Source organism: Aotus nancymaae, unplaced genomic scaffold, assembly GCF_030222135.1.
Source record: "Aotus nancymaae isolate 86718 unplaced genomic scaffold, 86718_ANA_hifiasm-v0.15.2.pri h1tg000007l, whole genome shotgun sequence".
Lineage (NCBI taxonomy): Eukaryota > Metazoa > Chordata > Mammalia > Primates > Aotidae > Aotus > Aotus nancymaae.
In genome coordinates, this window is record NW_026988418.1 from 39,544,896 (window position 1) to 39,560,175 (window position 15,280).

The 15,280-nt window shown below is 38.0% G+C and overlaps 1 protein-coding gene across 3 annotated transcripts in view; it reads left to right on the forward strand.

Moving 5' to 3' along the window:
* Positions 1–12,115, forward strand: part of ST6GALNAC3 (ST6 N-acetylgalactosaminide alpha-2,6-sialyltransferase 3) — a 352,495-nt gene extending 340,380 nt beyond the window's left edge. For all 3 annotated transcript variants that reach the window (XM_012442800.3, XM_064372520.1, XM_064372519.1), the window contains exons 4-5: positions 8,638–8,745; positions 9,806–12,115. In XM_012442800.3, coding sequence (XP_012298223.1) covers positions 8,638–8,745; positions 9,806–9,992 — 295 coding nt within the window. In that variant the 3' untranslated portion in view covers positions 9,993–12,115. The remainder of the gene's footprint in view (positions 1–8,637; positions 8,746–9,805) is intronic.
* Positions 12,116–15,280: the final 3,165 nt, after the last annotated feature.

Consider the following 15,280-nt stretch of genomic DNA (forward strand, 5'->3'; position numbering starts at 1 on the left):
GAGCCCCCAGGTGTATATGGAGGAAGCCTGCTTGGTAATAAGTGGAGATTAGATGACTTTGCTCATGATTTGTAACTTAGTTTATAACACAGATGAGCACTACTAGATGCATCCTTTATCATCATACATTTTTAATTGTTTTATTCTTAGTCATATGTTGTTTACATTCGTTCTCAACTCTGAATTAATGAGGAATTTAATGAAGAAGAAAAACATAATTCTGTCAATTTTCCTCTGGATACTTTTCTCCAGATCCATAAATTTCTTTCATCTGAAAAAATAACTATATGAAACATCAAGATATCTCTAATATTTCAAAACATAATGTAAAAAGAAAAATAAATTAGTGCTATTTATGCATCCTGTCTCTACCAGCAATCTACTGCAGAAGTAAACACTGATAATGCTTTGAGGTCTGTACCATGTTAGGGGATAGATCAGAATGACTCTCTGTTCCCATTACTTTTACACCTCGGTACAACATCACAGGCCATTTCTTCTGCCTGAAAAGCCCTCCTCCTCCTCCCTTCTTTGCCTAATATTCCTGTAAGGTTTGTTGGGTTCTTGCCGAGTTTAAAATGAAGAAATTGAGGCCAGCACAAAAGGATCCAATGCGAAGGTTTATTCAGCTCCCGGGTGAGATTCTGCAGTCCGACAGGAGGGGCCGGAGAAGTCGCACGGACTTCTCTCAGACGTGGGGTTTTATAGGGAGTGGAGGTGTTTGATTGGTTGTGGGAGAGCAGGGTGTGGGAAAAGCAGGATTACTATTGGGTAGGGTTACAAGCCTTTGTTTGCATACAGGACTCGACTGCTATTGGTTAGAGTTACAAGACTTCGTTTGCTTACTGGACTCGACTGCTATTGGCTAGAGTTACAAGACTTCGTTTGCATACAGGACTCAGCTGCTATTGCTAGAGTTACAAGACCTCATTTGCATTTTGGTGAGGTTTTTAAGGGAAAGCTAGGCTGTGCAAGGGGGAGGACATGTCCGATCTTTTGAAAAAAAGGTGGGGTGGGGGGGGTGTGCATCCATGCTCCCGGTGAGGCAACCGGCCTTACAATTCCTACTCAGCCTTAATCCACAGCTCAGTTCTTACCTCCCATTGGAGAAGGAATTATTCTCTTCAATTGTCTCAGCTGTATTTGTTGCTGTTTCCTCAGTTTTCCCATAGCACATGCAGGGTAATTACCTCCTGAAAAGCCCTGGTTTGGAAAATAGTCACTGAGTCTGTCTCTGATTTAACTAATTTCAGCTCAGGTGCACTTTAGTTTTCCAGTGGCCAGCAACATGCCTCACACCTAGAAAGTACTCAACACATCTTTCTTGAGTCGATGAGAGTAAACAGAATTGCAGTTTGATAGATAAGATTGAAAGCTGGAGAGGACATTGGAGAGAGAATTTCAGGAAGAAGAAAAGCACACAGAAGTAAGGAGTAAGAAGATGGAGGCTGACATGCACAAGTTGTGTTTAATGAGCAATAAATGAGCCCACGTGATTAGAGCAAAGAGTTTAAGAAGTCCTGGAAAAAGCAGTGTGGAGTTCAGGTGTGTTAAGGAGGGTCTCGAGGGACACTCATTGTCTTACTCTGCTCTGGCCATCCTAGGTCAAAATATCATGTGGCTTAAACAGCAGAAGTTTATTTTCTCACAGTTTTGGGAGCTGGAAGTATAAGATCAGGGTACCAGCCTTACAGGTTTCTGGTGAAGGCTCTCTTCCTGGCTAGTAGATGGCTGCCTTCTGGCTGTGTTTTCACATGGTGGGAAGAGGGAGAGCGCTGGTGTCTCTTCCTTTTCTTATAAGGAAACTAGTCTCATCCTCACAATCTCATCACATAACAATTCACCCTGCTAATCTGATGTAAAACTAGTTATCTCCCAAAGGTCCCATCACCAAATATGAAATATCATCAAACTGGAGATTAGGGTTTCAACATATGAATTTGGGGGGAACACAATTCAACCCATAGCACCCACCCATATTGAGTGGTTAAGAAACTGACTACTGATAAATGAAATGGACCCTAAAAATTGCCCTCATCCTTTCCTGCCATTCTTGGGGTTCCATTGTTCAGTTAAGAAAGTGAATGAAATCTAGAAAATCAGCATTTCCAATTAAAGAGGCATTAAAGGCTAAGGACAAGAAGAAAATAACCTTTTAATTTCTGAGACGAATGAACAAAGTAGTTTCTGTGAGTGGTATCTTCTATTTCTACAGCAGCCATAAATCATACCTTTGAGAGCTGTGCCATTTTACTTTTAAATGAACATTTTTGAAAAGAACACAGTCGTTTCTTATTATTCTCCTTTTGTACAATTTCATTGCATTCATCGCCAGTCAGAGGGTCCTGTTGATTCTCCAGCAGAAAAACTATTTGTTATATTCACAGTCCAAGTGCCTACTGATTAGCACAGGTGGTTTGCATTAGCTGATTGGGAAAGCTTCCTCTAAGCTTTACCGCTTTCTCCATTTTCCATTTTTTATTATTTTTCAGGCCTGGATTCCTTTCGCTTCATTCATTCTCTTAAGAATTACCAGCCACAGAATGATGTTTTTATTCATTTGAAAAGTTTATGTCCACTTGCAAATGATTCAAGACAAGACTGAGAATTCCGCTGCCTGATTTGAAGAAAGTTGTTGCTGCCTGAAAATGTGCTGAGCATGTCCTGTTGATAGATAGTACAAATATACAGTGTTAATACAATGGGCAAACTGCGGAGCATTTCCATAGCTCCCAACTATTGAATGATATACAAAAATGTATGACTTGGGGACAGCTGAAATTGTTTCCACACTTTGAGCTCTGCTTCCATTAGACTGGTTCACAATATTAGATTGAATCCCAAGGTGCTACTGATAATCATCAGCTGTTTTTCTTGCCAAGTCTCTTTGTTTAAATGTATTCTTTCATTATCCATGTGCTTTTGAAAAAAAAAATGAGGGAAAGAATGCTTTTAATTGAATAATCTGTATTCTGTCAGGTATTTCTTCTCCCTAGGAAGGTATCTGAAAACTTACTTTGCTGTTTTTATTTATCCTGCCACTGTAGTATATTGATGAGAGAACTGAGGTCCAATAGTGTTAAAACAAGACATGAAATATTGATTAATTCTTCTTTTAAATTCTCTTTTTACCCCTGAGTATAGCAGATTTCAGAAGCTGCTGCCACTACCGTGCTCTCCAATAAACCTCCTTTATTGGGAGGGGGGTCTTGATACCCTTCAGGCTTTGATAAATGATTATTATGCTTTTGAAATGTTAGCTTTGAGTGCCTGAGGCTTGACTTTCATGAGTTCATGAAAGAAACAGTAGAATTGAAGCTGCAAAGTTTGAGCCAAAAGCCCCCAAAGGAACCATTTCATGAAAGGAGGTAACCACAGATACTGACGCTTCTGAACTCCTTGTCCTTGTCCCACCTGACACTTTTTCTCCATTCCTAATTGTACATTTTCCCATTGCAGGCTAAGACTTGCCCTTTGGGTCTGGGCCAACTGAGTTTGCTAATTTCTAAGGTTGTTAAAAAGTAAGATAATGGGTTTAGATGGGCGTGTAAAGAAGGGAAAAGGAAGTAAGATGTTGGTTGGATGAAGAAAACCAGGGTACAGTGAACGACCAGAGTAGGACTGGAGATAAGAGGAATCTGGCTGTTTAGGGTTAAGGACACCCTCAGAGCAATCACCCTAAGGTGAGAATAGGCCCTGGGGAGTCAAGAAATCTACTGCCTTCTTAGGTCCCAGATGAGCTTGGAGCAGAGGAGAACCTGATAAAATGTATAAGAGAACTGCATAGGGCCGCAACCCCACAACAAAGAATTATCTTGTCCAAAAATATCAATAGTGCTGAGATTGAGAAACCCTATCTAGAAAAATTGCTACAATTTTTTGTCATCAAAGTATGAGTTTCTCGAGTTCAGAACCCAACTCATTGAGCTATTGGTATTCAATAATTAGCAGAGCATTTTGTGAATAGATAATAAATCCAACATAATCCAGTTCTCTTTTGAAGAGTAGCCATTTCCATTTCCTCAGTTCCTCCCCTGAAATTATCTGAAAGGGAAATGTCACTCAGAAGTCTCTAGCTTGCCAGGTAATAGGAAGAAAGTGCTTCACAGTATGTTTCCAGAAATGAGAAGAGGACACAGTGTGCTCAGAAACAGAGGTGCAGGCAAATGAAGGCTGCTGACAGACAAAACTACAGAGACAGATAAACATCATGATAGCTGGACAGACAAGGAATCCCTGTATCCATGTGATAGCCTTTTGCCATGAAGGAATAGGGGTAAACATCAAGGGTAAAGTAGCTTATATTTTATTTGAAATAAACTAGATGAAAGATCATATCTTAAATGATATGCCTTCAAGCATGTGCTACATCAAGGTCTTGACAGCATCATTTTCCCAAGAGATGCACAAGTAAATTTAAGTAGTTTCCAAGTTGTAAGTATCTTGATTACCAAGGAGCAGCAGGATGCAGAGCCTGACCAGTAAAATAAAAGGATTGATGGCTTCCTCTTCACACTCCTGCCTTTATTTTCCCCTGCATGGCTCATTATTCTGCTGCATTAATTTAAGCTTTCCTATTGCACTGAATTAGGGGCTTAAATTCTCTTATCATCCCTGTGGGAATCTTGATTGTTTATTTGTGGATGAGAATAATTGTTTTTATTGATCCCCAAATGTGGAGGGTTAAAAAAAAAAAGTGCTATTATTGATGGCCAGCTGATACATAGTTAGTGCTGCGTGCATGAGTGACAAATTATGAGACAGTATTTGGCCCCAGAGGAGACCCTTTAAGAATTTTTAAGGCATTTGATAGTTATCACTTTAAGGCATTTGATGGTTATCACTAAGTCTTTCCAAGCTGGAAATCATAAACAATTTCACATACATCGGGTGAAGTCTTTTTGTTGCAGTTTTTATTGAAACTTAAAGATCTAGTTGAGTATAATTTATACTTTCTTATTTCTAGTATGCCCACACACCAACCCAGGAGAGTTTGGAAATGGTGCAGCCACAAGATGTGCCAGAACCACTGCCATCGGCCAGTGACTTCCTCTAGGGACCCAGATTACTAGGCATTTATTTGGAGGAATTCCTGTAGTCGTCCAGCAGTTGTCATGATTCCACTGCAAGCATCATTATATGGGCATTAGCTCCAAATAGTTTGAGGAAAAAACTACTTTGCTAGCCCTAGCTTCTACTGTGGGTAGGAAACCCCATGCCATTTCACATCCCAAATATATCAGAGGCATCAGGGAAAGGAGGTGCAACTGTCTAATTAAGTGCTGTTTGTAGGACAGGGCACTTGGGCAGTGTGAGCCTCCCCCATCTGAATCAAATGCAACATATCTTGTTTAAAGAGCTATTGAGCTAATTAGCATGGCCTGTCTACACAGAAATAAAACAAATCAGGTTAGGCCCAAAAGGAATCAAGTATCAGAAATGTGGTGAAGTTTCCTTATTCGGTGGTAAGATGCAGACATCTTTGAGCAGATGTCGGATCCTGAAATTCTTGATCCTGTTTTCCTGTGGTAAAAAGAACATAGTTATATAGAGAAGCCACTATGACAATTGTTTCTTCTTTATTCTTTGAGGGTTCTGTTCTGGAAGCTTACTGATGAACCTTCAGAAATGACTATGTGGGCTGGACCAGAATGAGTCAGAAGAGCTTGTTTTGCAGAATAAGTGTCCATATGTCGCAAAGAGGATCTTTCTCTTTTTCCTGGAGATATCATATTATCTTTGTCTCTGATCATTAGCACCTCTGTGAAGGGACCACATCAAAGGGAGGATGATTTTCCCAATTATGATTATCTTTTCTCACTCAAATTCACCTTTACCCTTAGCACTGTGGTTCATTTGTGGCCTTGGCCTTCACCAGCCATTGCAACAGCTTCCATGAGTGGCAGGGTAGAGGACGGAATAATGGAGTTCTCCCCACAAAAGTTTTGTGACCATTGTCACTCCCATTGCAAGATAAAACTTTATACTCAGTTTATCCTTTTATATATATCCCATACATTTAGTGTCATGTCCATCACACAGGGAGCATGAAATGTGATCTGACCGATTCACGTGTTTGCTCATTACAACGTCCAGTATGCACGGAGCATGGTACTGTACAATGGTTAAAACTTAACTACAGACTGACTGTTGAAGGTGATGATCACAGAATCATTTGATTTTTAAATTAGAAGAAACCTTGACTATGACTTAGTTCAAGCATCTTATTTTAGACACAAGGAAAATGAGACCCAGAGAGGCTAAATAAGTGGCCAAAGCCTCATGTTCGAGTAGTGGCAGAGTTGCAGTGTGAAACCAGATATTCTCACTCCAATTCTGACTGCACTCCGTGTTGACTCTGAAACACGTAGCTGTACTTTGTTGCACTGTAGTGTGATAAATTGTTTTAACGTGTGTGCCTGCCTCACTAGACCATGTACTCTTCAGAAAATATTCATCACCAGGCTCCCAGCACAGTCAGTGGCACATAATGGGATCCCAATATATGTTTGTTGAAAAAGTGAATAGATGGGTAAATACATGAGACCTGGTTTTTTTCTCATCATGTAGAAACAAACAAATGCCATAATTTTTAGTGATCTTTATGAGTGCTTGGTCAGCCTGATAATGCAGAATAGACAAGATAGGGAATGAAAGATAGAAAAAATAGTATGAGAAAGAAGAGAAAAAAAGAGTACACAATTCCATAGGAATAATAACCGGACAAATTCAGTGCATAGACAAAATGTTTAGATTTGATTTGGGAGCATTTCGTCAAGACTCTTGCCTCTTCTGATCTCTCCCCATTTTCAGATAAGGGCTTTTTAAGCAGATGGTGCTTTAAGCAATTCCCATCAATGCTGCTCCTCCTCAGACCCCAGAATGCAGGATTGAGGGCAGGTTAAGTTGTCTAAAAAGCAAAATTGTTCGTTAGTGTATCTTGCCTCCCTGAGACATCTTCCCACTCATTTTGCATCTATTGCTGCCCCATGTTGCTGCTACTACCACAGAAGAAAGTGCATGTAACTCGATGTGATCCAGTTTCTGGAATATTTTCCATACACCAGAAGATGCAAAGGAATGGCTACTTAGGTAGTAACGTTTCAGACTCAGTGACAAGTATGCAGAGAGGATGTATATGGGCTGAGTTTGTCTCTCCTTGTAAATCACCCAAAGTCAATGAAAGTAAAGGCTAAAAAATCTAATCATCAACCCTCACTGTGAGTTTGTGTTTTTCCTGAAATGCTGGCACGTTCTATGTAATTTGACACTAAGTAGTGCCTGTTAAAAAGAAGCAGCAGCAGCACAGGATTCAAGGCTAATAATTATAGCACACTGATGGCTTGGTGCTGAGATGTGCATCAACAATATTGAGCATCAGTGGGGAGCAACTTCTGGCTGGAGGGCTGTATCCAGAGAGCGGTTATCAGTATCTAAGTGCCAGTTTGTAGAACTGGGTATGCTCCTGTAGGCCAAGAAGTCTAGATGGAAGGTAGACCACTTAATCTTTTCTAGAGGTGTTGCTACACAGCTGTCAAACAAATTGGGGTGGTTCAAATGCCCCTATGGAGAGAGTTTTAAGGAGATGGGCAGTCACTTCCTTTGAATGGATTGAGTCACATTGGCTAAAGACAAATATGGAGATCCAGCTTTTCATTGAACATTGCCTTGAACCATGTGGAACTTGGTAGATGCCAAATCAGCACTGCATCTAAGCACATCACCACCCTCTCCATCAGTTCCTTCATTTCCCAGCTCTTCTTTGAACATACCAAGCATACTTCCATATCTGTGATTTTGTCCTTGCCCTTCTCTCTTCCTTACATACCTTTTCCTCATGTGGTCCACGTGGCTTCTTCCTCCTTGACCCTCCCCTCTGTCTTTTCAGATCTTTGTGCTCATGATCAAAGGAGCCTTTCTTGGCCAACCTTTATAACATAGCTGCCTCCAAATCCAATCCACTGGCCTGCACAAAGACAGAAGCTTTGGTTGTTTTGATCATTGCTGTATCCCCAGTCTCCAGAACAGTGATTAGCATATAGCCTGTTCAATAGATATATATTGCAGAAGTTGGTAACATAGGTCTTAAAAAGGAAAAGTCCTGTCTTCTGATGCCTGGCAAGCAGTTAAAGAAATTTTTCAGATGCTTTCATTTCAAGTTATTTACCTACACTGCATGGAAGTTATACTTAGAAACCCAAGCAGCCTTCAAGAAAATAATAGTATGTCTAGGTAAGCAAGATAGCACTATTATCATTCAGTTCCCATCTGGGCTCCAAGCAACTTTAAGAGAACCTTTCCTCTGATAGACAGCACTAATTTGTGTCTTATGGAAAATTAAATAAATTATTGTTCACCTGAAGGGAGCAGGACTATTTGACTTCAGATATTTGCCATATGGCTTCTCTTCCACACAACATAGCTTTGAGGCTTAAGGTAGTAAGAGCAAGAGCATTCCTATAAATTATTCAGAGATAATTCAAAATAAGTGTGCATCTTTGACATATTGTCAAGTTTCTCAATGCTTTTTCCTGATAACAAGTGCTATGTTTTTGCTGAAATGTTGCTCATTTCTCACACAACTTACTGTTCTGTGTGTGTTCTGTGTTTTGTTTTGTTTGTTTTCATTCCTCTCAGAGTCCAGTCTGGCTCGTATCTCAGCACAGGGTGGTTTACCTTCATTCTGGCCATGGACGCCTGTTACGGCATTCACGTCTACGGGATGATAAATGACACCTACTGCAAGTAAGATCGCAAGAAATTATTTGTATGCAGCTCCAATTCTGAGATCTTGTCAAAATATCACAATTCATTTTAATACCATAAATCTGAGAAACAGATAAAGCAACAATTATTTCCCAGTGTTCTTTGCTGACATGACATTTTATTGTCAGTGCATCAAGTTGTGACTTCTAGGGGTGATAAAAAGAAAAATATTTACCAGTCTAATGTCAAATGTCAGAAGGAACACTTTTTCCTTAATCAGTGGCATAGCAGGGACTTGTGGCTTGAAAATACAGAAGTTTAGTGGTTGCTTAATTTGCAAAAGCAATTTTGTCGTTTCTGCTGCTCTGATGGCTTGATGGATAGCTATCTACTCAACAGTTAGTTAGATTTGATCATGAAGGACAAAATGTCCTAAAGCCTCAGAGAAACTGACAGCTTAACAAGAATTCCTAGGAAGTATACTTCACTAATAAGTGAGTAATCTGCCAGATCCTTATTTAAATTGAGTGTGTTTACCCACAGTATATCCTTGCTGGTGGGATAGTTTCTAATTAGATAATAAAACAAATCCTCCATGCTTCATCAGGATAATGAAATCTATTTCCCTACCAATGATTGGCACAATATAATTCACAGACTATTTTAATCAGAATGTCAAAATGGTAACTCTCAGCCACAGTCTTCATGAACAAATATTTCTTCCCTAACTATAAGCATAATGGTGCTCAGATGAACCCAATATCTTACTGTGAAAAATCAGTTTCTTCAGGTTCTGCAAGAGGCTATCTAAAGTGTCCTCCATTATATACCATTTCCTATTTCAAAGGATAGCCATATGTTTGAATGTAATTGGCATGATATATAAATTTTATTTGATCTATTAAAGCACTAAGAACCTGTTACATCTTCCTAAAAGCTTTCATACATATAATAGCTTTTAACTGAGTTCATGGACAAGAATCATGTATGGGTATGCAAGTAAATGCATTTACTGGGCACATAATGGATTCTTGTAAATGAGTGCTCCATTCTTCATCTCAATCTTTCTCTCCTTTTCTTTTTTTTTTTTATTTTCTAGGACAGAAGGCTATAGAAAAGTCCCCTATCATTACTATGAACAAGGAAGAGATGAGTGTGATGAATATTTTCTTCATGAACATGCCCCATATGGGGGGCATAGGTTTATCACTGAAAAGAAAGTGTTTGCTAAATGGGCCAAGAAGCACAGGATAATATTTACACATCCAAACTGGACATTGTCTTGATAATGGTTTTTCTGATCTTACCGCATCACTTAATGTGATCCCCATACTGCAACTGTGATGCTGATGATGCTAGTGAAGATGACAGTAAAGACAACAACAATGATTATCAAGTTCCTGTACACTCTCAGATGTGGATGGTGACTCTGCTAGTGATTTAAACTTGGCATTTCATGGAGGATGGTTGTGCTCATTATGTTCTTTCTGGAGGTTCAACACGACATACCGCACTTTATAATTTAACTGGAATTGAGATGAAGCCCAGTGACATGACAACTGTGATCTAAGAAATGGGAAGATTATCCTTCAAGATAGCTGCATAGAATTGTTAAACAGTGAGTAACTTCCAGAAGCCAAAAGGGTTTGGCCTCATAAGGCAAGGTGACTGACTCAATGGCTTCTTGAATCTCGGCAGCTTTGCCATCTTGAAGAATGATTGATTGTCAAACACTGACCCAAGAACTGCTATCAAGGTGCAAGTATCTTACTAGTTAGCCTGAGGAGGGGAAAATATCTCTTCCTAATATACCATCTTTCTACAGTATTTCCTATAGCTAAAGCCTCAGGCCACTGCCTAATTAACAACAAATATTTAATGGACGTCCTACGCTTCAGGATTACTTGACTATCTCAAACATGTAAATGAAAATGGGCCAAGTAGCAAATCTTGATGACTTTCCACTCTTACCATCCATTCTTACTACCAACAATATAACTGAACATGTGATTATAATGATCTATATTAATGTTTAGTTATTTTTGGTTGAGTCCTAAATATTTCAGAAGGCTGCTTAACATGTAAGATACCAACTTCAACACTGTAATAACATATACTGTGAAAACATTCCTGAAACATAACCAAAGGGTTTACTAACTCTGCTTCAACATCCAACAACACAAAACCGTATGATTTTTAAAATCATGAAACAGGGAAAGCAAAGCATATTTTTACATCAATTTGTATCCTATCATACTTCATAATATATATTTGTATATTCAAATTTCTATTTTATAGGCCCAAGATGTGTTTCTCCAAACATTACATTCTCATTGCCAAGTGCCAACTGTTAGACGTGGAGAGGAGATGATTCCTTGCATTAAACCTGACCAGAGCTTTTGCCTTCTAGGGATTTATTTTCCCCATAGTGTGTCTGTTGTTATGCCACAATAACAACAATAATAATGACCTTAATGTCCAAAGTGCTTTCTCATTTAGAGTCCTTTAACATGTGTTATACCACGTGATGCCCGTGAACACCTCATTGGACTATTGTCTGTGTATTCTGCTATCTCTTTAGCAGATGAGCTGTAATTTGGTCATTGTTCTGTTATACTCCAGATTGCTCCACTTGCTAATATTTGTATAGAATAGAATTTACGTAAACTAGTAACCAGTTGATTTCTGTGCCAAATACATCATATCAGGATTACCCAAAAAGTATCACAAAGGATGATCTTGGCCATATGCTAGGGCCCCTGTGAAAATAACTAGTTTTGAGAAGTTTTTCTACATATACATGTGTGTGTGGTTCTATATGTGGGGAAAAGATGAAAAAGCAAGGACAACAGGAGGAAACAAAGGCAAAGAATATAGTTTCCTGTCCTAGGCTTGAGACAACTCTGTTTTTCATGTACTCATTGCTCATTAAATATTAGAGGGTGATTTGCTGAGAGAGTAGCTGAGAGTTCAAAAACATCCTTGCAGAATGATTCAAAAGACAAAAGCGAGGTTCAACTGACAATGTTTTGGAGGCTGGAAGTAATGATACATTTCACTTTAGAAGCACTTGTAGGTCTTTACTAGTGCTAAATATCATGGTGAGTTATCATTAAAATGTGCCATCTTGGATAAAGGCCTTTTTCCTCCTCTCTGCTGCCATTTCGATACCTCAGTATTCACAGCCATAAAAATTACCAAGCCCCAGTTCTATCGTTGGAAAGAGTTGTTATCCTTTTGTTGTTCCCTTATGTAATTTTTAGTCTATGAATGTTGTTCTTTTGAGCTAATGATAGATAGAAATGCCCACTCAAAGAAAAATAGAGACAAATGTTAAAATTGCCAAACAGACTGTTTTTCCCCCTGTTGTTTCACTGTTGAATAAAAAGAAATCCTTGATTAATCAGAATGCCTTGGGACATAAACCTAATTTATTTAGTTTTCTAATAAATGAAGGGCCAACTCTATTTGTTTTAGCCCCTACTGATGAGAAACTTTGAAAACTTGCTTGCTCTCCTACCTCACTGTAGCTTTCTCTGTTTGCAATACACTGTATCCCTCACTCTATGGCAGAAGGTAAGTGTGGAATATGTAGACTCCAGTGTTTTCTTTGGAGGTGTGAGGAAGGGTTTTTTTTTCCCCCTTTCCTCTCCTGTTTCTTTCTTTCTTTTATTTTTTCAACTAAACTCCTACTCTACATTTTTATGGTTGTTTTCATTGTCATTTTCTTTCTAAAAATAGGAAACAAAAAAAAACAAGTTTTTCTCAATTTGAAGACTCAATTAAATAATTCCCAGTATAATCAGCATTTTGATAGAATCTCACAAGTTATTTTTCTTTGCTTTTATTTCCTGTTTTCCTTTGATCCATCTTTCTAATTCTAGTGAAAAATGCAAAGTGTAACTTCTCCCATGTTAAGAATAAATTTTTCATCTACGATTTATTGATAGAGAAGAACTTGGTAAGGGAGCAATTCAAGGATACTATTTTGTCATGCAAATTTCTGATCAATTCCACAAATTCTGATCAAATGAAAGATATCTTATCCAACATTTAAACACTGAAAAATTTAACTGAACCCACTTACAACTGATGTGTATTCATCCCAGAAATTAATGTCTGTAAAAAATAAAAATATTTTAATACTACTCTCCATGGCTCTAGGCAAATGAGCTATAAAAAAGGGTCACAATGTTTCTGAAATTGGCATGAAAACATTCAAGATAAAAATAATAGACTAAATATTATTCTCTATTATGCAGAATTCTATGAAAAAGCAAGTTAATTTAAAAAGAGTTTTAAAATGAATGTTTAAATCCTTTCCAATTTAACCAAGTGACAAGTAGTAATGATTTACATTGTTATGATGATAATGCAAATAAGAAACCTTTTAGATTATATGATTTTACATTGCTATTAAACCTATCAAAGAAAAGGCAATTGGAATTTGGAAGAATGTTTGAATATATGCACAGAGTCCATTTGTGTGTGTGTGAACACACACATATATATATACATCTATATACTTATAACTATATATAAAGGCATATATATAATCCTATATTCTTCACTGGTGTGTGTGAATCAGAGAAAAACCCTATTTTAGACTTCATCCAAAATTTGTTGGGTTACATTTTGAATCCTGATGAAAAAAGCAAAAATCCAAATTAAATGGACTGATTGCTAAGAGTACATAAAATCATATTCAAAAGCTGGCCAGAAGAATAAAGCTAGAGAAGCTGCTAAATCTAGAACTGAAAACACAATTAGACGCCACAGTTGTCACAAATCAGACTTGTAAGTATAGCAATCTGTATTGTAGGTTCTGCCGATTGCAGGCTTAGCTGAAGTCACATTGAAAAACATTGCATCAAGCTTCATTCACACTGAAGTAAATGAACACTGGTCCTCCAATTCAAATAAGCCGGTCTTTAGCATAAGCAAAATCCAGATTTGCATGATTTTTATTATATAGCTAGAGAACTGTGACCACTATGAAAAAGGAAATTTATATAAGGAAATTGCTCTTGGAGAAATTGGTATAAATCAGCTGAGGTAGGAACAAGAGTCTGAATTAGGGACCTGCTGACCTTCCAAGAAGTAGAAGGCCATCAGAAGAAAATCACTGTTACTTAGAAAAGAGACAACATGAAAATACTTCACCTGGTAGTGTTAATTGGATGTTAATTATGAGTTTGGTTTAATTTCAATAAGCAAGAAATTATAATCAGATGACTGATTAAAAAACAATGTGCCCGTCTAACCTTTAATATGACATGTCAAATGCAAAGAATAAATTATGTCATTCAGTGTCAGTTGTTTGCATGTCTTAGCACAACAAAGGATTTACAGTATGGGGCCAGGAGGGAAAAATGCTTTTTTCTTAAAACAAACAACATATTTAAAAGACAAGACCTCATCATTTTAATAGTGTACATATAGATTAGTGGCTGAAAGAGCCAGGGCTAGCCTTTGTAAGTAGTCTAGGCTTTTAGAGCTGAAAGAGATTTTAAAGGCTAGCCAATAAAACTCCTACATCTTGGAGCTGAGGAAAGAGAAGTGAAGTGACTTGCCTGTAATTATAAACTGGACTAATGGCAGCACTGAGACTCAAATTCTTGTCTCATGTTTTCTTCTCTAGTACTTTTGCCACTACACTTTTTAGACAGAAGGAGAGCTAGAAAAAAATGCATAACTGATTACTAAAGAGTCTAGTCATGGAATCCAAGAGCTCCAAATTGTGTTCATTCTGCTCAGGATTAGAGAAATCCCCACAATGATGTGTAGAAATATTTTCATAATTGAAGGAACATGTCCCACTGACTGGCTACACTCTCCCTCCTCTATGTTTGTTGCTATTGCCAAGGCTAGGCCATGTTCTGTTATCTCAAATTTCTAGGGCTTGTTTAAAGAACATAAAGGTGAGTTTCTTACTTTCTCTTTGTAATTGAGGATGAGCAAGCTATTGATACACCAAGCTGTTGAGTGTTGGAGGTTTCCTGGTGAAACTGGCAGGCCCTGTTGTTAACATACCCCAGAGCTAAAGTGTCCTCATATTCAAACCAACTCTGTTGCCCACGTTAAATTATCCATCAGCACTAACACTAGCCTTTGGGTTCATGCTCATCCCTGCACTACATGTGATCCTTGAGCCCAGATACCCTTCTGGAAGGCGAATGAAATCCCCAAATGTCCCATAAGACTTAGTTGGCATAAAAGATTGAAAAAGATTTTTTTCTCTACAGTCCATTTATAGGATACTGTTAGAAGTGAAGAATTTTGAAACTACATACACTAGGCTCTGAAAATGGTTCCTGTGGCTCAGAAATAGTATATCGTTCTGTTGCTTGTTTTTGCTGAACTCTGGAGAAACCACCAGAGTAAAATTCCATGTAAATTGCTAAGGCATCGAATCAGAACTGTCCTTGGGCTTTGTAACAGTGCAGAAAATCTCATTTAGTTTTGTTTCTTTTTTTTCAGTTAACTATGTTTTTTTCTTTTCAGAATAGGCACAATTTGTTTTTGGAGTAGAAAAGCTCTTCTTTCTCTGCAGCTATATCTCTTTATGTCCATG